At 42.1% G+C, this 24,592-nt stretch overlaps 1 protein-coding gene across 2 annotated transcripts in view; it reads left to right on the forward strand.

Annotated features, from left to right (window-relative positions):
• The window catches only part of LOC100558840 (LYR motif-containing protein 2), a 140,510-nt gene that overhangs the window by 25,788 nt on the left and 90,130 nt on the right, over positions 1-24,592 (forward strand). For both annotated transcript variants that reach the window (XM_062980755.1, XM_062980757.1), the window contains exons 25-39: positions 1,686-1,894; positions 3,289-3,435; positions 3,931-4,072; positions 4,214-4,348; positions 4,456-4,594; positions 4,699-4,837; positions 4,948-5,078; positions 6,451-6,586; positions 7,786-7,915; positions 18,152-18,379; positions 18,596-18,793; positions 19,778-19,986; positions 20,462-20,584; positions 22,022-22,219; positions 24,317-24,424. In XM_062980755.1, coding sequence (XP_062836825.1) covers positions 1,686-1,894; positions 3,289-3,435; positions 3,931-4,072; positions 4,214-4,348; positions 4,456-4,594; positions 4,699-4,837; positions 4,948-5,078; positions 6,451-6,586; positions 7,786-7,915; positions 18,152-18,379; positions 18,596-18,793; positions 19,778-19,986; positions 20,462-20,584; positions 22,022-22,219; positions 24,317-24,424 — 2,372 coding nt within the window. The remainder of the gene's footprint in view (positions 1-1,685; positions 1,895-3,288; positions 3,436-3,930; positions 4,073-4,213; positions 4,349-4,455; positions 4,595-4,698; positions 4,838-4,947; positions 5,079-6,450; positions 6,587-7,785; positions 7,916-18,151; positions 18,380-18,595; positions 18,794-19,777; positions 19,987-20,461; positions 20,585-22,021; positions 22,220-24,316; positions 24,425-24,592) is intronic.

Consider the following 24,592-nt stretch of genomic DNA (forward strand, 5'->3'; position numbering starts at 1 on the left):
AGAAATGTGGTAGAGACAATAGGGATGAAAAGGAATACCAGAGTACGAGAAATGAGGAGGAAAATATTGCACAAATGGTATTGTACACCTTGCCAATTAGAATACTACTATAAAAAGGGGAGTAGTCAGTGCTGGCATGGATGTCATCAGAAAGGGTGGTTTATGCACATGATGTGAGAATGTGAATATGTACAATATTTTTGGCAGACTATACAAAATGAGTCAAATCAAATACTAGGAAATGAGTGGGTCATAACAAAGGAAATAGCGATATTAGGGAAAAGAGAGGAAATGGGAAATAAAGTGAGCAATAATTGAATGTGCACAAGCAGTAATAGTATTAGGGTGGAAAGATAAATCAAAATGGTCAGTAAATAAATGGTACCAATATATGGTGGAGCAAATGGAATTTGAAATTATGAATGTGAAATTAAATGTTGTAAAAACTAATGAAAATAGAACAAGAGAAATGGAAGAAAGATTGACAAGGGTAAAGAACTATATCACGAATCAATCTGGAGATCAATCCATAATAAATAAGATACAAATGTTATATAGTATATAGGATGAAAATGGACAAAGATAAAGATATAAAGATTGTCTCACAAAGAAATGAATATGTAAAAAAAAAACAATCCTCGTGTTGGTGGTGGGAATTGTAAATGTTTTGTATGTCTATGGTATGTATTTTTTGTGTTTTAAAAAATAAAAATTTGTAAAAAAAGAAAAAAAAGAAAAGATTTTTCATCTGCTTCTTCATTAAAGAATGTAATAGGGGCTGTAAATGGCTGCCCATCCAGCTTTCTTTGGCAGGATCATTTCATTAAGTCCTGTCTTTAGAGAATACTAGCATTTGCATTCTCATTACCTTCAATAGTACCTAAGCAGAAAGAGAATATATGTTTCAGTTAACAAGGTCATACATTTATCCCACAGGTTTGTATATTATCATGCCAAATGAATTTTCTAAAGATATTTTAAGTTTACTTTTATTTCTTATTTAGATTAGATAGCACTGCGAGCTACACAAATCTTTTAGAACATGTCCAGAGTGAGTCATGTCTCTGGTGCTCCATTAATGCTGTGTAGTTTGTATGTTTTGATGGACCATCTGTCAGCTGAATAATGTCTTTATTTTCACTTTAATGTGGTTGGATATGCTTTTTTAATTTGGGGTGTTTTGGTTGTTTCGGTTCTGTTAGCACCTTATGGCATTGAATGTTTGCAGTTACAGTAGAGTCTCACTTATCCAACACTCGCTTATCCAATGTTCTGGATTATCCAACGCATTTTTGTAGTCAATGTTTTCAATATATCATGATATTTTGGTGCTAAATTCATAAATACAGTAATTACTACATAGTATCACTGCGTATTGAACTACTTTTTCTGTCAAATTTGTTGTATAACATGATGTTTTGGTGCTTAATTTGTAAAATCATAACCTAATTTGATGTTTAATAGGCTTTTCCTTAATGCCTCCTTATTATCAAATATATTCGCTTACCAACGTTCTGCCGGCCCGTTTATGTTGGATAAGTGAGACTCTACTGTACTTATTGTAAACTGCCCTGAGTCTCCACGAGAGATAGGGCGGGATATAAATAAAGTATTATTATTATTATTGTTGTTATTATTATTATGCTAAGTATTTTAATGTTATTACTGTTTTAAACATTTGAAAGGTATTCTCATTGATGCAATGAGGAAGGGCTACTGGATAATCCTGGATGAACTGAATCTGGCACCCACTGATGTTTTGGAGGCCCTGAATAGATTGCTAGATGACAATAGAGAGCTATTCATTACGGAGACCCAAGAAACAGTTAAAGCTCACCCAAAATTCATGCTATTTGCTACACAGAATCCTCCAGGACTTTATGGAGGCAGAAAGGTATGAGACCAACAAAAAAACTTATTTGTGTCTCAGTTTTTAGAAGGTTATTTGGGGCGCTGATTCAGAAAATTGCATTGGATAGACTGCATCAGCTCTAGTTTCTTAGATATGATTATAATGATTTTTATAGGCAAGCAAATGAAGACTGGTATATGGCATATGTTCAGTGTCTCAGAAACTAGTGCTGATAGTGGAAAACTGGTGCCAGTTTTGAAATCAGCAGGTCAGATATATCCAGAAACAGGTTTTAATGTTTGAGGTACCAAAACGTGTGTTGGCCAGTGTAATAAATTTAGCTATATCTCTGCCCCCACCCAGTGCCAGAAAATCGGAACCACAAATCAAACCCCCTTTACTAACTTTGGTGGCATATTCACAGACCCTTGGAAGAGATTTACAGGTTTTTCTGCCATTGCCAAATGTTTTGGGTTTGCGGTTTCACCTCTTTCAGCAGAAGAGTACTCCATCAAGTGGTGGCCACATAACTATTTTAGACTGACTCCCTTGCTACCTTTCCCCTCTAACACCAGTAGAGGCTTGGATAGGCCCCATTTCTAGATTGATTCTCCTCCCCCAAGAGAGAATGGTATATTTCAAGTTTACAGTAAAAGTTCATTATTCCCAAGGAGAAAGGTACATCTAATATCACACTCTTGGTGGCAAGATCATTCTTCTATGCTTTTAGTTTTGTTTCTGGGTTTTGCATGGAATTGAACAGAGGAGGTAGCAGCTAGCCAAAATCTCAGCTAAGATGACGTCATATCCAGGAATGGGATTGCCTAGACAGCAGCAGTTAACCAATCCTGGATGTGAACTTTCTCTTTGGTAAGAATGGACCTTGGTAGTAAAATCCCCATGTACCATTGCTGGATCATTTTTTAAATCAGAAAATGACCCCTAAAGCCCCATAACACTACCCCCCCCACCAAGAGTTGTTCGTATATCCTCAAAACTCAGTCCAGTGCTGCAACAAAGTGGCTGGAAATGGTACTCAGAGGTGGCATAATATAACTTTCTGTAGCCAAAACGTAGCCACCTTTCCTCACCCAGTTGCCCATCCTGATTTCGAGTCAACTGGGTGTTCTAGAGTAATCAAGAAAGATATATTCTCCTTTATATAAGTAAGTTACATATCTAATCAGTGTGCTATTTTACTTATAACAGAGAACTATGTCATACCTTAAGGAGGATGGGTTTTATTTAGTGTAGAATTTTTAGACCATTAAGCACTTCATTAGATTTAAATTAAATGGACTGCAGTGCATGGAGGTCTATGCCTAATAAATTGTCTTAGGTTTAAGGGTACTAATGAATACTACAGTATGCTAACATGGCTTGCTCCCCTTCCCCAAATTATTTCAGTGATGTATCTAAACAATTTTTGGTTTAAGGTATTGTCAAGAGCCTTCAGGAACAGATTTGTGGAGCTGCATTTTGATGAATTACCAAGCACAGAATTAGAAACTATTTTGCACGATGGATGTAGGCTTCCCCCTTCATACTGCACTAAACTTGTCAATGTTATGTTAGAACTACAGGTACTGGCATTACTCCTTTTCTCCTTTTTTAAGCTAATGGGATGGGGAATTTTAATAGATTATTAAATTGGATTCAAAGCTTGTGTTTGACTAGGGCATTGATGATATTAACTCTTATTTTATAAAAGCTACCCTTTTAGAGAAGACACACTGCATATCTATTAAAGGAGCTGTGGCGGCCAAACAAATATGTGTCCTCACTTGTTATGTCTTGGGATTTCTGAGCAGCATAGTAATTCCTATGAGACCTGTCGGGATGTTTTAATTTTCTAGAAATCGGTGGCACCTGCTTGAACATAGTTACCTCAACTCCCGTTTATGGTGAACAAGGGGAGACATAAATGAGATAAATCAATAAATGGTGAAAATTGAACCATGTAGTGGTAATATATACATTTGAGGAATCCCATTGAAAAGAGAGTTACAGCTAGCGCAGTGTGAAAGAAAGATTGTTTTTTGGTAGTGTGTGCTTACTTTTATGTCCTCATAATCTAGTCTTATCGCAGAGGTTCCTCAGTGTTTGCTGGCAAGCATGGATTCATTACTCTCCGGGATCTCTTTCGTTGGGGTGAAAGGTACAGATTGGCAAAGCAAACAGAGAAGAACTATGATTGGCTCCAGCATTTAGCAAATGATGGTGAGATGTTATGTTTATTTTTCAGCTTATACAATTGCTATGCCCTTATGGTATTCAAAGTTATGGTTCTCAAATCCGATTCAAGATAAAGCATATGGCAAGTATCTAGATTTGTGTTTCATTTCATCTTTTTTTTCTTAGGATTTATGCTTTTGGCAGGAAGAGTTAGGAAACAAGAAGAGGTGGATGTTATTCAAACTGTTGTTGAAAAACATTTTAAAAGGAAATTGCGTCCCGAGCATCTTTTCTCAGAAGAAAGTGTCAAGAAGCAATTTGGTAACTGTGCACAATGTATTTTAAATGTTTTAATAAAGCTAATTGATTTGCTGAGCTTTTCTGTTCTTTGTATGACTGTGTGCCTGTTTTGACTCCTTTTGAACCAGCCAAAGCATCCACATGGAAGTCTGTAATGAATAAAACGTTCAGCCACATTGTATGGACCCAAGGGATGAGAAGACTTGCGGTTTTGGCAGGCCGAGCAGTAGAGTTTGGTGAACCAATACTTCTGGTTGGAGACACTGGGTAAATTATTCTCTGTGATCCATATCTTTTTCCAGACTGGGCCTTGGGACATAGGGCAAAATGCCCTTAGCTAGAATGTAACTGTATGTGTTTTGATTACACAGGTGTGGCAAAACTACCATTTGCCAGATATTTGCTGCTTTGGCAAACCAGAAACTATTTTCGGTGAACTGCCATTTACACATGGAGACTTCTGATTTCCTGGGAGGACTGCGACCAGTCAGGCAAAGATCAAAGGAAAAGGTCAGTTAACAATAAGGTATCTGGTCTGGTGGAAAGCTTTTTCTTTTGATTCTTTTTGTCTATTTGTTTTTGATCAGGACATTGTATGTTTTGCCTTTTCTTTCATGTAGGAAGAACTGGACAGTTCTAGGCTGTTTGAATGGCATGACGGTGCCCTTGTTTTAGCAATGAAGGAGGATGGCTTTTTTCTTATGGATGAGATTTCATTGGCAGATGATTCTGTTCTGGAAAGACTTAACAGGTATGCTGTTGAAGGCCCATAAGATCTTCTGCAGAGGCCTTTCCCACCATCTTCTCAGCTATATTTGCTAAAAATAATGGAGGGGGCCTTCTCACTGGCTGTGCCCAGACTTTGAGACCCCATAATGAGGCCAGGATAGCTCCATCCTCAATCTCCTCCCACTGGCAAACTCAAATACATACTTTCTGCCATACTTTCTGCCAGTTTTAGAAACTGACCTGGCATAGTTTCTTAATGCTCTGTAGTGTTGTTTTTATGATTTGTTTATAGTTTGTACAATGGTTGTCGATCTTTCTAACTTTATAAATTCTTAAATTATTTTAAAATAACAGATTTAAAATTTTATTGACATTTTTGTATAATTTTTAATCTATATTGTTCGCTATCTTGAATCTCATTTTTGAGAGGAAATCAGAATATAAATGACTAACATGATGATGATGATGATGATAGAAAAAAACAGAGCAGCTGTCCCCATTTTCTTTGATAAGTAGTCAGAAATACAACTACCCTCCCGGCTGTTAGGAATTGTGGGAGTTTGTCTGGAGCAGGGCCGTAGCCAGAAAAAAAATCAGGGGGGGGGGGGTTGAAACTTTTTTTTTTACCAAATCACGAAGAGTAGTTCCATAACATAAAATAATTTAAAAATCAGGCTCCATCTATAAACTTCAGTGGACACTCAATATAAACTTCAGTGGACAGTCATGGGGATTTGGTTAAACAGTTAAAATTCATGAGTAAGACAGGGTTTTGTTTAAACCTGAAAATTTCAGGGAGGGGGTTGTTTCCCCAAACTCCCCCCCTTGGCTACAGCCCTGGTCTAGAGAGCCGAAGTTTGCTCATGTGTACTATATACTACTCATGTATAAGTCTACAAATTTTGGTCACAAAATCAGCCCCCCTAAAAAACTGGATTGACTTGTACAGGAAGCAATGTGAATGTTGTATCTTAGCTTCTCTGAAAAGCAACAGCTTAGTCCATCCCGGGAGAACACAGGCCCGCTATGTTTTCTCCGCTGTAGCACAATGTCTGGCCTATACAATGCCTGGGCAGGGAAATGGCATGGAGGCCGGGGTGGGGTGGGGTGGGGGTGACTGCCATTCCCAGGCAGAATTGGTGCTTTTCCCATCTACTTATCCATGGGTCATATCAAAATCCATAATTTTGGCTCCAAATCCTGCCTTTGACTTACATATGAGGTTGACTTATACATGAGTACATATGGTACTTCCAGGTTCTCATTGTTAGGATTACCTAATCCTTGAGTTGACAGACCTGTTTGTTGTTGGGGTTGTCCTGACTAGTTTCTACTACTTGTATTTATGTTTGGAGCCACACTGAAAGCGTATGTTGGGTTTTATCTTCTTCTAGTGTTCTTGAAACAGAAAAGACACTGGTGCTAGCAGAAAAAGGAAGTGAGGAGAATGAAGTTGAATTGCTAACTGCAGGAAAAAGGTTCCGTATTTTCGCCACAATGAATCCTGGTGGTGACTTTGGAAAGAAAGAGGTAATGCCATTCTGTCAGTTTTTGGTTGCTGGAACTGAATACTGTAATATATGTGACATCGTAGGTTGGGGTGGGAATCATATGTGCCACTAGATGTTGTTAAACTGCAAGTCCCAGTAGGAGATTGGAGCTGATTGAATTTGGAAGTCAGTAACAACTAGAGATTTTCCTGATGACCTAATGTACTGTACAGTAATTGCTCGTCCTTTTGTCAGATCAACTGTGTGTGTATTAATCCAAGAGTGAGCAACATTTGAGGATTAGGAGCCCATTTTGGTTCCCAACATGACAGATTACATTGAGAACACAGCTGTTTAAATGTAGCCATCCTCCCCCCCCCCAATCTGTTTCACTTCAGTGCCTTATTAGTTGTTGTTGGTAGAAACAGTAAGTGACGAAAAGGTTAGTTCACTATGATTTGATTTTTCTAAGGGTTTGAGGGCTGTGATTTGTCATGTTGTAGACCAAAAATGCCTTTAAATCTCCTTTAAATGGCTATGTTGCGTTCTGAGGATAAAGTAAGCTATTTTTATTTGACGGGGTCCTGGAAACTATACTGAGGATTCTGTTGAGGTGAGAGGTGATTTTTCCTGTTGTAGAAGCAGATGTGTTGCCATTGACTTAACATAGTGTCTTTGTTACGGGTTTGTAGAAAAACAAACTGCGTGCAGTCCTGTCCAGACTTATCCAGTCCTTTGTTGTATCCACAATGAGCAAAAGAAAAACAAGCCACGAAAATGGAAGAGAAAATCAAAATTTACTCTTAAGTAGCAGAGTCAAAAATCATAATAAAACTTCCAGCAACAAAAACTCACATAAAGTCTCTTGCATTAAATTCATGCATCTTCATAGTAGGCTCTCAGCAAGTATTCAGTAAGTCCCCCAGTAAGTCCCCAAAAGACATTACAAACATCTCCCAGATATACCCCATTCAGGGAGTGGCTCAAGCCTGTTAGCCCTGATTGTTCCAATTACTCAACCATGAGTTGTAATTAACCAGGTGTTTTTCTCTTAACACACACTTACACAAGTAGTGATCCCACAGAAACTTAGTCACATACATGCATATACAGTAATAGTCTTGACATATTGTCCTTTCCCCCTCCTTTTAAAATCCATTCAGTTTCATGAACAAGAAGGATTTTTAAATGTGCTTGTGTAATGGTATGACAATTGTAGTTCTGTTTCCTTTCCCACAGTTATCACCTGCCCTACGTAATAGGTTTACAGAAATATGGTGTCCGCAGAGTAACAGCAGTGAGGATTTAATACAGATTGTAAGGCATAATCTTCATCCTGGGCTTTCCCTGAGAAAGACAAATGACAAAGGTAAATATCCTGGATATGTGTTTAATTTATTTATTTATCATGTCAGAAGTGAATTGAGGATACAGTTATAAAGTATTTAAAAACACAAAGTTAAAAACTTGGCATTAAACTAGATTTCCTTTGACAAGAAGCTGGCCACTTGAAGTGCCTCTAGTGTCACTGTGAGAAGGTCTTCCATTGTGCATGTGGCAAGGCTCAGGCTACATTGTAGTAAGTGATCTGTGGTTTGCTCTTCTCCACACTCGTGGTCCCAGAGCGCAGTCTGTTCAGCACCTTCTAAGTCGCCCAGTCTTCTGTCTTCTGTGTGCCCTGCCCGGAGGGGAGGGGATTTTCTCATCTGGTATCAGCCATGGATTGAGGTTCTGAGTTTTAGTCTGCTACTTTTGGACTCTTGCTTGCTAAGGTGTTCCTGCGAGTATTTCTGAGGATCTTAGGAAGCTGTTTTTTTATATAAGGCGTTGGTATGCTGGCTGATATCTGAACAGAGGACGGGCCAGAGATGTCAATGCCTTGATCCTTTCATTACAGGCTGCTACTTCCCGGCACATGTCAGGTGGTGCAATACTGGCTAAACAGTATAATTTCTCCAGTGGTGTAGGGCATAGACATCCTGTGATAATGCGGCATGTGTCTCATTAAGGGCCACATCTACTGTTTTAACATGGTGAGATGTATTCCACACTGGGTATGCGTATTCAGCAGCAAAGTAGCAAAGCACAAGGGCAGATGTGTTTAGTAAGTGTGGAATTACTACCTTCTTTTTATAGTTAAGGTAAAGGTAAAGGTTTCCCCTGACATTAAGTCTAGTCGGGTCCGACATTGAGGGTTGGTGCCCATCTCCATTTCTAAGTCAAAGAGCCGGCGTTGTCTATAAACACCTCCAAGGTCATGTGGCTGGCATGACTGCATGGAGCGCCATTACCTGCCGTTACCTTCCCACCAGAGCAGTACCTATTGATCTACTCACATTTGCATGTTTTCAAACTGCTAGGTTGGCAGGAACTGGAGCTAACAGCAGGAGCTCACCCTGCTCCCTGGATTCGAACTGCCGATCTTTTGTTCAGCAAGTTCAGCAGCTCAGTGGTTTAATCCGCTGTACCAATGGGGGCTCCTTTTTTGTTTTCAAAAAAAATCTTCCAATGTTAATCAAAACTATGAGGAACATACTAGGGTTCTCATTCACTCTCTTTCTTGCTAGGGACCATTTATTTATCATTCCTCACTATCAAGGGCAATATTGTGCTAAGGCTACACCAGTATCCATGGCTAGGGAAGACAAGCAGTACAGAAATTCTAGATGCCACCTTACAGTTGAGGTTTTTAATCATAATGTCAAGGGACCCATCTACACTTTAGAATTAATCCAGTTTGACACCATTTTAACTGCTGTGATTCAGTACTATGGCATCCTGGTTGTTGTAGTTTGCTGAGGTGAGGCCTACATTCTTTTACAGAGAAGACTAAAGACTTTGTAAAATTATTTTTTCTTCGTGTACTCTGTGAATGCACACTAATGGAGAGGCTGCGCCTGCGCAGGTTCCAACGGAAACTCTTCCCAAGCTGAAGTTTAAATTTTGGCGGTAGCCACGCCCCTCCGTCCCCGGAGGGCATATAAGGCAGCCCTCGGCGCCTGCTCTCCAGTTCCTTTTTTTCCGCCGCAAGGTTCACTTCGGATTCTCATGTCTACGACTCGCTTCAAACGCTTCACTCAGTGTGCCGCTAAGATTCCTGATTCCGACGGCCACGCCAAGTGCCTCTTCTGCCTCGGGGAGGCACATGTCGTCGGTACCTGCCGTTTCTGCCTAGCCCTGACGGCTCAGGCTAGGAAGAATAGAGCCGCGAGGCTTAGAGCGGCGCTCTACGAAAAATCGCTTGCCCCTGAGTCCGCTCCGTCGACATCGGGCGCGAAGCCGTCGCTCAACCCGAGATCGATGTCGGCTCCGGCAGCTAAAGCTCCCTCGGTCTCGTCCAGGGCGTCCAGGGCCTCTAAAACAGCTAAGCCCGCCAAACCGCCGTGCACACTCACCACGGCCACCATGTCGACACGTTCCAGTCGGGTCGGTCCCTCCTCGACGTCGAGCTCGGTGGCCTCCGTGTCCTCGGTTCGATCTCATCTCGGGTCCCCTCCGTCGACCTCTGCGATGAAGATCGCCTTTAAGAGGGCTCATGAAGAAGCTCGTCGGACCCAATCCGACTCAGCAATGGTCCCTCCGACGCCGGGGAAATCCCTGAGGGTTCCATCTAAACAACCGCTCGCAAAGAAGAGGGCGACCCAACGTTCTTCCTCCTCTGCTTCCTCCAAGATAGACGCCCCTTCTTCGGCGACTTCTTCTAGAAAATCCTCTCCGATCGCTCCCGCTCAGCGGCCTCGTCAACCTTCTCCTCGGCAACTTTCTGATGGCGAGTTGCAGGACTCACCCCACCACTCCACCCAGACAGTGAGGGTGCCATCTCCTCGACCTGCTGCCTCACATCGTCCGTCTCGACAACAGCTTTTTCCCCCGACCTCGACACCGGAGCGGGGTAGACAAACCACCCGCCTGGCTCGAGCGGCCCAGGCCTCGGCCTCCAAAGAAACTCGGCCACAGATTGCTCCTGCTCTTGAGGCTTTGCCACCACCAGAGACTGTGTTGTCATCTCCCCCTCAGTCCCCCCAAGGGGCTGAGGACGATGAGATTGATATCGATCGCCCCGATTCCGCTCTCTCGGCCTCGGTGGTATCTCTAGGCCTTGATCTCTCTCCTCCTCATGATGCATATGAGGTGGACCCTCCCTCGCCTACCGACAACATTCGGGCTTTTTCCGAACAGATGATTAGAATGGCTGATGCCCTGGGACTAGAAATCAAGCAAACTTCCAAGGCGGTGTCTGACCCGGTTTTCAAACGGGTCCAAGCCCAAGCCCCTCCAGCCACGCTGTTACCGTTTTTGCCTTACCTTCTGGATGTTATCCAATCATCCTGGAAGACTCCTTCCTCGATTCCTCCTACCTCAAAGAGAATCGAATCATGGTATCGTACGGATGACGACACCTTAGAATGGCTTAAACACCATCCCGACCCAAATTCCATGGTCGTTAAAGCTTCTCAAACTTCCGGTCGTGAATCCACTACCCCTGCAGATAGGGAGGGCAAGAGATTTGATGCGGTCGGTCGGAAGCTCTATTCCGGGACCCTTCTACTTTGTAGAATGGCGAACTATGGGGCCTGTATGGGTGCATACCAGCAGATCCTTTGGGAAAAAGCACAGCCCTTCTTCTCTAAGTTGTCTGACGAAGACCGGTCGGTTATGTCCACCCTCCAGCAAGAAGCCGACTCGTTAGCACATCATCAAATCCAGATGGCTAAGCATACAGGCGACACGGCCGGCAAGATGATCGCCCACGCCATTGCTATTTGTCGCCACGCCTGGCTGAGGTCGTCCGGTTTGTCTTCCTCCTCCAGACAAGTCATCGAGGACCTCCCCTTCGACGCCGTGGGTCTCTTTAATTCCGGCACTGACGACAAGCTTAAAACCAACCATGATTTTAAAGTTCTGGCCACTAAGTGTGGTGACCAGCCCCAAACACACCGCACCAAGTGGTTTCCTCAGCGTTTTCGGCGTTTCCCGCCTCCTCCTTATCGCCATCAATCCTTCAGGCGTCCCTCGGTATCGAACAACCAGAACCGCCAACAACCTCGCCGCGCTGCTCAGCCGCAAAGACAACGCGGCCGAACCACCCCCACCACTGGTCAGCCTCATCGGCGTACCTGACGCCATCTCTCTCTCCCGGGACTCTTTCTACGGTATCGATGCAGTTCTCACTCCTCTGCACCCCTCTCCTCTACCAAATCAACCTCATGGTCGCTTTTTAGACCGCCTGGCTCCCTTCTTTCACCGGTGGAAATCTATCACTTCAGATGCCTGGGTTCTCAAAATTGTCCAAGAAGGCTATGCCTTAGAGTTCGAGGAGCTCCCGCCCACGGGACAGGTTCTTCTCTCCAACCCTTCTCGGGAAATTCTTGCCGAAATCGACACCCTCCTCGCCAAAGGGGCTATTCGGCCTTCTCCATCGGTACAGGACCCTCAAAGCTTCTTCTCCAGATACTTCACGGTCCCGAAGAGGGGCGGGGGCCTCCGCCCCATTCTGGACTTACGTATGCTCAATACCTTCATACGTCCGACCAAGTTCAGGATGGTGTCCATCGCCTCCATCCTCCCGATGCTTCAACGCGGGGACTACTTCGTGTCTATAGATCTACGAGACGCTTATTTCCACGTAGCGATTCGAGAAACCCACAGGCGCTTCCTCTGTTTCAAAGTTCTCGACCAAACCTACCAGTTCACCGTTTTACCCTTTGGCCTCGTTACGGCCCCAAGGGTCTTTACCAAGGTCGTCGCTGTCGTGGCTGCCCACCTCCGGCTCCAGGGGATCACAGTCTTCCCTTATCTAGACGACTGGCTTCTGGTCGAATCCGACCCTGCCCTCCTCCGACGTCACGTCGACTACACCCTCTCTCTTCTAGAATCTCTTGGTCTCCAGCTAAACCCCGACAAATCTCACCTCACTCCGTCGAACAAAATCCGCTTCATCGGCGCCCTGTTCGACTCAATCTCTCAGACTGTCTCTCCCGCTCGACAGGTTTCTAGCCCTTCGCCAACAAATTACTTTCTGCGAGACCCATCGGAGGGTTCGGGCTCGGTCCATCCAAGTATTACTGGGCCACTTGGCCTCCACAGTCCTCACGACCCCGTTTGCCAGGCTCCATCTCCGGACTCTGCAGAGATGGTTTATAGACGTTTTCAAGCCATTTCGCCACCTCAACTCGAGGTTTCTCTCCGTCCCGCTCCACGTTCGTCGGTCGCTTCATTGGTGGAAGTCCCTCTCCAACGTCTGCAAGGGTCTTCCGTTCCACCCGATTCCTCCCTCGACCACCATAACCACGGACTCATCCAATTTCGGCTGGGGAGCCCACATGAGCGGTCTCACTGTTCAAGGCCTCTGGTCTCCTTCCGAGAAGGCCAATCACATAAACTTTCTGGAACTCCTTGCCATCTTCAAGGCTCTGAAAGCCTTCTCCCGCCTGATCTCCCAAAAGTCTGTCCTCGTCCAATCAGACAACACAGTAGCAGTCTTCTACATCAACAAGCAGGGCGGCACGGGTTCAAGGAAGCTGATGCTTCTCTCCTCCCAGCTGTGGTACTGGTGCATAGCCCGCAACATCCAAGTCTCGGCGATTCACCTTCCCGGGATCCAAAACAATTTAGCAGATGCCCTCAGCAGGATGACGACCTGCTCCCACGAGTGGATGCTCGATCCCGAGACTCTTCTTTCTCTCTTTCACAAATGGGGTTTTCCCACTCTGGACCTCTTCGCTTCTCCCCAGAACGCACAGTTGCCTCGGTACGGGGCAAGACTTCCCCCGTCCTCCTTTCCAGGCTGCCTGGGAGACGCCTTCCTTCTAGACTGGTCATCGGAACCGATCTACCTCTTTCCGCCTTTTTCCTCTCATTCCAAAGGTTCTGCAGAAACTCCGGTCGATACCGACGTCGGCGATCCTGATAGCCCCAGCCTGGCCTCGCCAACCTTGGTTCCCGGCTCTTCTTCATCTCTCCAGAGCGACCTTCTTCACTCTGCCTCTCCTGCCACACCTCTTGTCCAGAGAGAACGGCCAGATCCTGCACCCGGATCTCCCCTCTCTACATCTCACTGCTTGGAGGATTCTCGCCTGACCTCCCTCCCGCAGAACCTGCAGGAGGTCCTCCGCGCAGCTCACAAGCCGGCTACAACCAGATCATACACTTATAAAGTCTCTCGCTTCCGCTCTTTTCTTCGTTCCCGTGGAATTGCTGCCTTCCCAACCTCGATACCGATAGTGCTGGACTTTCTTATGTCTCTTGCAGACCAAAAGCTTTCTCTTGCTTCTATGAAATCTTACTTGGCCGCTCTATCCTGGTGTTTCCAGCAACATGGTAGACCATCTCTATTCTCTGATCACCTTGTCAAAACCTTCTTAAAGGGTTACAATAATATCTGCCCGCCGTCTCAGCCTCCTACGCCAGGATGGAACCTCGAACTCGTGCTTTCCCAGCTCACTGCCTCCCCTTTCGAACCTTTGGCTTCGACCGACCTACGTCTACTTTCGTGGAAAGTTGCCTTCCTGGTGGCCATAACTTCGGCGCGCAGACCTTCCGAACTGGCGGCCCTTAGGGTTGATGAACCTTACCTCCGCTTTCATCATGACCGTGCCGTTCTCCGCCCGGACATCACCTTCCTCCCCAAGGTGGTCTCAGCCTTTCACCTTAACCAGGACATTGTCCTGCCCGCCTTTTTTCCAAACCCCTCGTCTCCCCTCGAACGGAGACTGCACCTCCTCGACGTGCGTAGGGCACTCCTCTTCTATCGGGACCGTACTAAAGACATTCGAAAGACTCCAAAACTTTTTGTGGCCCACGCTCCAGATAAACTGGGCAATCCTGTTTCTTCACAAAGACTGTCTCATTGGATTGCTCAGGCTATTGAACTGGCCTACGAACTGGCCAAGCGTCCACCCCCTCCGTCAGTTCGCCCGCGTTCGACGAGAGGCCTCTCCACGTCGACTGCCTTTCTAAGGGGCATCCCCCTAGACTCTATTTGTAGGGCAGCGATCTGGTCCAACCCCCTTACGTTTGTGTCTCACTACAGGGTAGACCAGAAGACCTTAAAGGACTCCGCCTTTGCTAGGTCAGTCTTATCATCCTGTTTGTCCTGAAAGTCTCTTCTTCATGTACTCCCCCTCTATGGATGTTTTTCATGCGACCACCTTGTTGTCTCCTGCTCAGTTCACGTTTGCACTGTTCTCTTGGACAATTGTGCCTTATTTGCTATTGCCTTCCTCCTTTGGGGAATGATGCACCATACTTGCACATGGTTTCTTAAACTGTTATATCGTGTCTCACCGAGTTGCTCTCGGTGTTATGCGCGTGCTTATGCGATACTTCAATGGGCCCTTCGGGCTATGTTATTGGTGTTTAATAAACATATGTTTGGACATTATCTCGTTGTCAGGGTTTGCTTTGGCCCGCCTCCGAGACCTAAGCGTGCTAGTCTCCATTAGTGTGCATTCACAGAGTACACGAAGAAAAAGGACAGGTTGCTTACCTGTAACCATGTTTCTTCGAGTGTACTCTGTGAATTCACACAAGCCCGCCCTTCCTTCCCCTCTGGCAAACCCTCTTCCTTCCTCGTTGCCTTAGCGGCGTAGGAACTGGAGAGCAGGCGCCGAGGGCTGCCTTATATGCCCTCCGGGGACGGAGGGGCGTGGCTACCGCCAAAATTTAAACTTCAGCTTGGGAAGAGTTTCCGTTGGAACCTGCGCAGGCGCAGCCTCTCCATTAGTGTGAATTCACAGAGTACACTCGAAGAAACATGGTTACAGGTAAGCAACCTGTCCATCTCCCATGATTCCATCTTTGAGGTTTTATACACTGCCATATAGACAGAAAGGGAAGCTGCCTGTTCGAATGACTGCTGTCTGTTCCAAAGCAGATACACTGTCATATAATCCAGTTCGATGCAGTTAATCTGCATTCTGAAACTGGACTTTATGACAGTGTAGGTCCAGCCTGTGACTATCTTCTCCCTACCTGGTTTAGATATCATTTTGCTTTCCTAGCAGCCTACAGACAGAAGATTAAAAAGGATATATATAACTGTTTGATATGCTTTGTTCTTGTTAGTTCATATATAATTTTTGTTTCCATGTAAGACAGAAAGAGGAGAAAATAGCATTACTGAACCAATTTCCCTTTTTATGTCTCTGGAAAGGATGTAGCAGCCGGTTGCTCTTAACAAAACTGCTAAAAAACACTTTCCAAGTCAGTGAAGTGGTTTGTCTCTGAAGTTTTTACAGTATCTGCTTTGGAACAGACAGCAGTCATTCAAACAGGCAGCTTCCCTTTCTGTCTCTCCTGAATCCCAGTAGGGTTTTCTTCTCAAAAAGCTTCTGTTCTTAGAAATCAGTTTCACTCCTAGTCAAAAAACTGAAAATCCAGTAGCAACTGTTAACAGTAGTTTTATAGTAGTTTTAATAATAGCTGTGCCATTTTTTCTTTTGTTTAAGTAGTATGGTATTCTTGTGGGTAAGTCTTGCTAGAGAAGGCACAAGTGAATCTTGCACTTGGTGCACGGTCACAATTAGTAAATGTAGAATGTTGTCCAGGTTTAATGTGATGTGTCATTTAAAGTTTCAGTATAATGTATGTCGATCTGGGAGTATGGCCAACGAATTCCTATGTTCAGTCCATGCATTTTAGGTGCTCCAGATTGCAATTATGAAGTTGAATTATTTTGTATATAAATACAGTGTAAGAGGATATTTTATATCCTAATTTCACATAATTTAAGGTGCAAAAATTAGTTGATTTTTACATTGCTGAATCTTTTGTTAATAGAATAAAAGGAAGACTTCCAGTCTATGCATGTGAAGGGACACTAATTAATACAAATACGGATTAAGTGATGAGGTAATAAGACAGAGGGAATTTATTACATGCACTATAGACATTTCAGTGTCTATAGGCCCTGTATGAATGTTTTGTTGGCAGAAAGGGCGCACATGTTTCCAGGGATTTGCTTAACCATAACAGCCAAGCACTTTGGGTTCACCTATATTGTAGTATTAATGCATTTTGATACCACTTTATCTACTGTGGGTCAATTATGTGGAATCATGGAAGTAGTAGCTTTACATGTTTTTGTCCTTATCTGTCAAAGTGCATTGGTGCCTCACCAAACTACATTCCCCAGGGTCTCATAGCTTTCAACATTACAACAGACATTATATTCATGTTTGTATGTTTTTTCAATAACAAATAAGTATGTTCAGTAACTGAGTACAACACTTAGTTTCCAGTATTGTCCCACATAAATAAAAGTCTTAGAAATGCATGGTCAAAGGAATAAACAACTGATGATTACTTCTGTAAATTGTGGTTCAAACTTCAGATAATTTCATCATTGTCCCATGCAAATAATTGTCTTGAAAATGCGCAAAAGAATTGTAAAACAATGTAGAACAACAAGGATTCCCGGGTATTTTGTAATCCTTGTTTCTGGATCAAAATCCCTTCTTCAGGTAGCTTCTGAGGGTTCTTTCATGAGTTTGTAGTAGACTCTCCTGAAGCTTTTGTAAACTATATTTAAAAAAGACAACATAATAGATTTGCTGTTGCCAGCACCCAGTAACATTACACAATTTCTCATTAGTTTAACATCCATTAAACAAAGAAAAACACTTACTTCCACTAAGGAGTTTGTGGCTCTGCTGTAGCACTTCTACTTTGGATAATGATCCTTCTGCCTTCCATTTGCGAGCAGTTAGCTCATGGAGGTAGCTCCCTTTTTAAGGATTGCTAGCTACTTGGAGAACTCATTAAGGGTAATTACAAAAAAACAAAAGAGATCTAGTTTATTTATGTGGGACAATACTGGAAACTCAGTTACTGAACATACTTATTGAAAAAACATACAAACATGAATATAATGTCTGTTGTAATGTTGTAAACAATTTTCATTTCTGCATTATTCATGCGCCTGTAAGGATTATAATTTGTCTGTTACCAGTGTTCTATCCTGTATATCAGTTAGTAATAGACAACTGTATCTCTATACTTATTATAGATTTCTGTGTACTTTAGTGTCTCATAGCTTTCAGCCATGGCCGTTGAAGTGGTATCAGACTGCTTTAATTCTGTAGTGTAGGTGCAGCCTTGGATCTATTTAAACGGGAAATGTTTGTTCCATTATTTTCTCTCTTCAATATATGGACTGTGCAAGGCTCAGTTGATAGTAGCATAGAGGCCAGGTCTAGACTCTTGGAATCTTAGATGAGTGAAGGATGCCTCTTAGGCTGTTTTTCCCCAGATCAAACTGAATGATTGATTTGCTTATTGGTAAGCTTTGGTGATTGCCTAAACACTAGTAGGAAAAAATATACATAGTGCAGTTGTATTCTAAAAACATGTTTAATTCCCGTTCTTGCACATCTGATATTTTAAAAGTGGAGTCCTTCCTATTTTTTGGGCAGCACTTGAGTATTTAAAGATGTTTGTGACTTTTTATTATATTCCTCTAATAAAGCTCCAGTATATAGACACTTGACTGGAAAAGTCTTTGTTTAAGGACAGTGTCTTTTAAAAAGCACTTACAAACTGACTGCTATTATGCTTTCTCTTTCTCTCTCTTTTTCCTCTCCATCCATTCCGCCTCCCCTGTTAGGAGCAGATATAGCAGAACTCATGATGGATTTCATAGAGTGGCTGATGAATCAGGAATTTGGACGCCATGGTATTCTCAGTATCCGGGACATTTTATCCTGGGTGAACTTCATGAATGCTATGGCAGAAAACAGGCTGCCTGATGCTTCTGAGGAGCTTCTTGACATCTCGCCAGTGATGGTTTTTGTCCATGCTGCATGTCTGGTATACATAGATGGAATAGGCTCAGGTAAAGTCAGGCTTCAGATTTTCCCAGTAATGTGTCACTGGATAATAGAGTAAGAGTAGGACATTTGAATCCTGAAAGAAAAGCAAATAACTAGTTGTGTCATGTTCAGTGAAGTGAGTGGATTATGCCTCAACCTTACAAGACCAGTCCCATCTTATCAATAACTGTACTTACACTTTAGCCATTTGAAGTTCACTATTTTTTCTTGCAACCTAGGCACAATGTCCTGTTCCACTGGCTCAGCTGCTTTGGCTCGTGAAAAATGCCTGGGATATTTGTGTGGAAAACTCTCCAAAATTGTGCACCTCACTGAAGAACAGAGGAATGAACTGAGAATTTATGACCTGGAGAGGGAGAGGGAAATGGTTTGGCTTGAGGACCATGTAGGAATTCATCCATTTTATGTACCTAAAGGCAAGAATTGTTTTTTTCTTCTACGGTTTGAGCAAAGATGATTTAAGAGCAAAATATAAGAGAGATGAAATTATACTAGTCAGCTGAATGGGATAATAAAACTATCTAACATGATTTGTGTTCCTGAGTTACAAATGTCATTTCCTAATTGGTTCTATCATAAAAACAGGGGAAATGTTTATTATACTGCACACACTTTGTTTTTGCGGGACATCCAGCAGCACACACTTTGTTTTTGCTGCTGGATGTGCTATAGTTTTTCAGTGAATAACTTATAGGGTCTCAACCAATTCAACATAGTTTATGGTAGCCACAAAAACAAAGTTTCTGACGTATAACAACTACTTTCAAAATAAGTACCACACAATGAAACAGGAAATAATACTTTCAAACCAGGAACAGATTTTTTTCAAATTTTATTACAGCACATAGTGTAATGTCATATAGCCCTGCTACTCTTTTCATGCAGAGATACTGACAACAAATTAAGGAATTACAAGTTAAATTTTGCTATCCCATGTAAAAATAACTTTTCCCACAAATAGAAAGGCAACATGTCAAGGAGAAGCCATTGAGCCTAACTGGGTCTCTGATATGCAGTCTAAAGTACTTGTTCGGTGCATTACATCTCTTTTTGATGTTTAAGCACAAGATAAGGGTTTCTGAAAGTTTGGAAGAACCTCAAAACATCTTTATGGGGAGAGCCTGGTCAAGATAGGAAAACTCCCCAAAATGAACCCACTATCCTGAATGTATTCATTGAGCATGGTATGGTTATTGATAGTTGAAACCATAATCCAAGTGGAAGTGTTTATGGAATGAGGCCTTCTGGGGCCTAGTTGACTGGATAGAAATAGGAGTACCCCACAATGCACCGTTATGTTGCAGGTCCCATGAGTCTTTCTTTTTTTTGATGTAAAAGAATTGTAGCTGTGGTCTTAGTCTGGAAACTAATTCCATCCAATGTCTTTCTCCATGTTGCAGGCCCACTTTACCAGAAGAACTGTGTTTCTGACTATGCTCTAAACGCAGGAACTACAGCCATGAATGCACAGCGGTTGCTGCGGGCCTTGCAGCTTAATAAGCCCATTCTCCTGGAAGGCTCTCCTGGGGTTGGGAAGACGAGTTTGGTTGCAGCCTTGGCAAAAGCGTCAGGAAATTGCCTTGTTCGAATCAATCTCTCTGAACAAACGGTAGGTAGGCTGCTGTAGTCCTATTAGCATTTCTTTCTTTTTGAATATGAGAAGTTTTGCTTCATGTGTCAAGCATTCCTCGTGAGGTTAGGAAAGGGAGAAATATAAATTGTTCAGTTAATCAGATATTTGTTGTTGACTAATAGAAAGCATGTGTCCATTTTTCTCTTCTTGTGTGGCGGGACATCTGGACTCACATTGCTTCTCCTCTTAAGCTATAGGAGAATATCTATTAGAATTTAACATATGGGAAAGCAGGCAATTTGAAATATAAAGAGGAGAATATTGGTTGTACTGTGGATTTGTTATTAAAAATAATGCTTCTTTTTCACTTTTGGGTCTGGAATACATTAATTGACTAAGGCAGAAACTACTTGTAGTTCCTATTGCTCTAAAATAAATTGGATTATTTTCCCTCTGAAGTGTTTCTGTCTTACATGGATTGAAAACATTGGCTTTTCTTTCTTCTTACAAGGATGTCACAGATTTATTTGGCACAGACCTGCCTGTCGAAGGAGGCAAAGGGGGGGAATTCGCTTGGCGTGATGGACCTTTGCTTGCAGCATTGAAAGCTGGACACTGGATTGTGTTCGATGAAGTGAGTTTAGCTTTTTATGATGCAACATCTGAAGACTTTGTTTCTCATTCAGCACAAACAAATGTTCAGAAGCAGCCTAGCAATCTCAGTTGTTCTATTGGTGAGGCTGTTCTTATTTGTGCTTGTCTTTTCTGTTGGAAAATATTGCTGTTTAAAGCAATTGAAATGAGTAGAGAATTAGTAAACATAAATCATGATTCTATTCTAAACTGGGATTTTCAAAGGTTTACGTTCAGGGGGTCTGTTTTGAGAGGTGAAACCTGGCGGTCACAAAATGGTAGCAGGCAGAGGTAAATTTTGGTATTACCAGCTGACCACCAAATCCCGCTTTAGAAATTGCTCAATTCTATGCCTCAGTGATTTTGCTTGCAGCAGAATGGTCCATGGCAATCATTTCTTCAGATAAAGTGTAGGCATTTTCTCTGAAAGGGTCAGAATCATCCATAATTCTGAAATTCTGGTTTAGAATTTCTGGTACTTATGGATCTTTCCCAAGAACACAAATAGATGTATTTATTTTATTGATAACTGGATTATTTAGGGCAAAAGAAGAAAAGTGGGCAATCCACTGCAACAGGAATAACATAAATGATAGAAATTGTTTAGTTGTGTTATTTTAAAGATATTTTTCTTCCTCTGAGAATAGGTTTTAGACTTCTGTAATTTTCTGTTTACAAGGAAGAGTGAAAATGGGCTACTTTCTCTGGAGTTCATCATTACTTGTTAATTTTTATATTTGCAATAATTTATTTTAAATATTGAAAAAAATATTTATTTTAAATATTGAAAAAAACAGAGAAGGGTGCAATAAATAACATGCTAACCGCAGCAAGGTTGTTGATAGCAAGGAACTGGAAAGGTAAAATAAATATACAAATAGAAGAATGGTACAAAGAACTATGGAAATTAGCAATAAACGATAAGTTGAGTTGTAGGTTAAGAGTTAAGAAAGGGGTATGGAAGAAAAATGACTTTGATGAGGTTTGGGGAAAATTTATTGAGAATGGTTTAAAAGAAGTAGATGGGAAATTACCTCCACAAGAAGAAATGGTATTTTGGAAAGAGAATGCAAATTGAAATGGCTCGGAGGGGGATGGGCACAGAGGTGAATAAAACAACATACAAGATACTGGTACATATATTGTTGATGCAATGAATTATGTATGGAATAGAAGAATATGTAATGTTCTGAGGTAGTGATGTATTTTAAGAAAATTAATAAAATTTTATAAAAAAAATAAATAATTTATTTTAAATAAATAATTTCTAAACATTCTGACTTAATTTTTCATTGCATAACAGCTCGTGTTGGCTAAATTCACCCTTGTTACTGTGAGATGAACCAGGAAACTAAGCAATTTTATCAGTCTTTTGTGTAATGCTGTGTATGAGACAACCAGGTAACTAAATCATTTTCTGATGGTTTTTCTCAACTAGTTGAACTTGGCTTCCCAGTCAGTTCTAGAAGGCCTGAATGCCTGTCTGGACCATCGGGCAGAGATTTATATCCCTGAGTTGGGGATGACCTTTCATGTGCAGCACAAAATGACTAAGATCTTCGGATGCCAGAATCCCTACAGACAAGGAGGTGGCAGGAAGGGGCTGCCTAAGTCCTTTTTGAACAGATTCACACAGGCAAGTCCAGGAAATTTTACATAATAATACAATTTACATTGGCCCTTTTGAATTTTCTTTCTAATTATGTTTTTGTAAAGCTACAAGTAACTTTCTCCACAAAGCATTAGCTTGTGGCATTCAAGTGCAAACAGAAGGACTTCCATATTTCAACATTACGGCCCTTAATCAGGGGGTGCAATTATACTCTCTGAGTCAAGTGTATTGACAGCCAGTGTGTGTTGTAGTAGTTTGTGCATTGGGCAACAACTCGGGAGACTAGGTTATGAATCCTCGCTCAGCCATGAAAACCTACTAGGTGATCTTGGGCAAGTCACAGTCTCTCAGTCTCAGAGGAAGAAAGACAACAACAATAATAATAATAACAACAACAACAACAACAACTTTATTTATACCCCACCACCATCTCCCCGCGGGGACTCGGGCGGCTTACATGGGGCAGAGGCCCAAACAACATAGGACAAATATAGGCAACATAATACAAATCATACTATAAAAAGATAAAACAGTAATACAATGTATCAATTAAAACAAAAATACGGGATAAAGAATTGCATTCAAAACACATAAATGGTAAAATCGTAATAAATACAGGATAGATTATTAAAAACCCTCTGGGGCTGATTAATTAATGACTTTAACTCTAAAGGCCTGCCGAAACATCCAAGTCTTCAGTTGTTTCCTAAAGGAAGGTAGAGAGGGAGCCAACCTAATCTCCCTGGGGAGGGAGTTCCAGAGTCGGGGAGCCACGGCCGAGAAGGCCCTCTCTCTCGTCCCCACCAAACGCAGTTGTGAGGAGGGCGGAAGCGAGAGGAGGGCCTCCCCGGAAGATCTCAGCGACCGGGTGGGTTCATAGGGGACGACGCGGTCACGAAGATAGGCAGGTCCCGAACCATTTAGAGCTTTATAGGTAATAACCTGCAAACCCTCTTTGAACAAATACTGCCAAGAAAATCTCATGATAGGTTTACCTTAGGATTGTTATAAGTCAGAAATGACTTGAAGGCACACATCAACCTATTTTTTATCAGAAGAGAGAGTTAGTAGGGAAAAGTAATACAACTCACATGTTCCCAGGAAGGGTAGTGTGGCAAATGCACATTAAGACTGCTGTTTGTTTATTGTTTTTGTTGCTTTCATAATGGTAATAAAGATTAGATAATGTTTTGCCTTCCACTGGATCTTTCTGGGAGAGGAAGAAACTAAAAACCCAAATAGAATGGTATGTTTGCATTTGCATGTGCTTGATTATGTACACAGTACCTTTTTTCTATAGCCAAGTTTCTCAAGGCTGCTTACGAAAGGAAATAAATGGTAAATAAAAACACACATGTAGATAAGAAGATACCGTAACTTACTTTTAAAATTGCATTAAGCTCTATATAGATTTTAACATAGCCATTAAAAAGCAAAAAATAAAAAGGATGCAGTACACAAATAGAGCTGTTTTGTGTGTTTTAATCAGTTCCCAAAGACTATTGAGATAAAACAGGCATGAGCAAACTTCGGCCCTACATGTGTTTTGGACTTCAACTGCCGGTAGGAATTGTGGGAGTTGAAATCCAAAATACCTGGAGGGTTGAAGTTTGCCCATACCTGAGATAGAAAGATCTGCTGAAGGCACAGCAAGGTGAGAGCCAATTCAGCCTCTCTAGGAAGCCGAAGAGGAGACATTGTTAGATCTTTGTTGTGTTCCCACTAACCATCTGTGAGAGGGTGGCAGGACCTAAAGAAATAATTGGGAGGTGAGGCAAGTCTGTATGGACAGGTACAGTCCTGACTGCTTCTATCATTGTCCAGAAATAGGACACATTTCACTGGAGTGTTCAAAATGTTTACAAGGAAGGGAATTGTGGCTGTTTCGTACCATATAATCATTTATATTTTTCACTTTACAATGCAAATATATAGCTTCTGATAATATTTAAGTGTATTTTTCACAAAATCATTCTGTCTGAGATGTAATAAGTGTTACATTTGACTCTGCTGAAGCAACCTTTTCTTGAGAAAAAATTGTGTTGCTGCATGCACACTATATATTTTCTGTATCAACACTTTCATAAACAGCTGTGTGTTTTCTTTTTACTAATGCCATAGGTTTATGTGGACCCACTGTCAGCAGCTGATATGGAGTACATTGGGATTACTCTGTTTCCCGCCATTGGTAAAGAAAATATTGCAAAAATGGTTGAATTCAACAACAAGGTAGATATGGTGCTTCACTTCATTCATCTGTATAGTCTTTTGTGTAGAACAGGGGAATCCGATAGTTGAGATACCTGCATGTGCTACAGAGCCTCTAAAGGGACACCAGCTATGATAACTGCAAGTGGAAAGTTAGTCATCTAGTGCCTGACTATCATTTCAGGCATA

This window comes from Anolis carolinensis, chromosome 1 (assembly GCF_035594765.1).
Source record: "Anolis carolinensis isolate JA03-04 chromosome 1, rAnoCar3.1.pri, whole genome shotgun sequence".
NCBI classification, from domain to species: domain Eukaryota; kingdom Metazoa; phylum Chordata; class Lepidosauria; order Squamata; family Dactyloidae; genus Anolis; species Anolis carolinensis.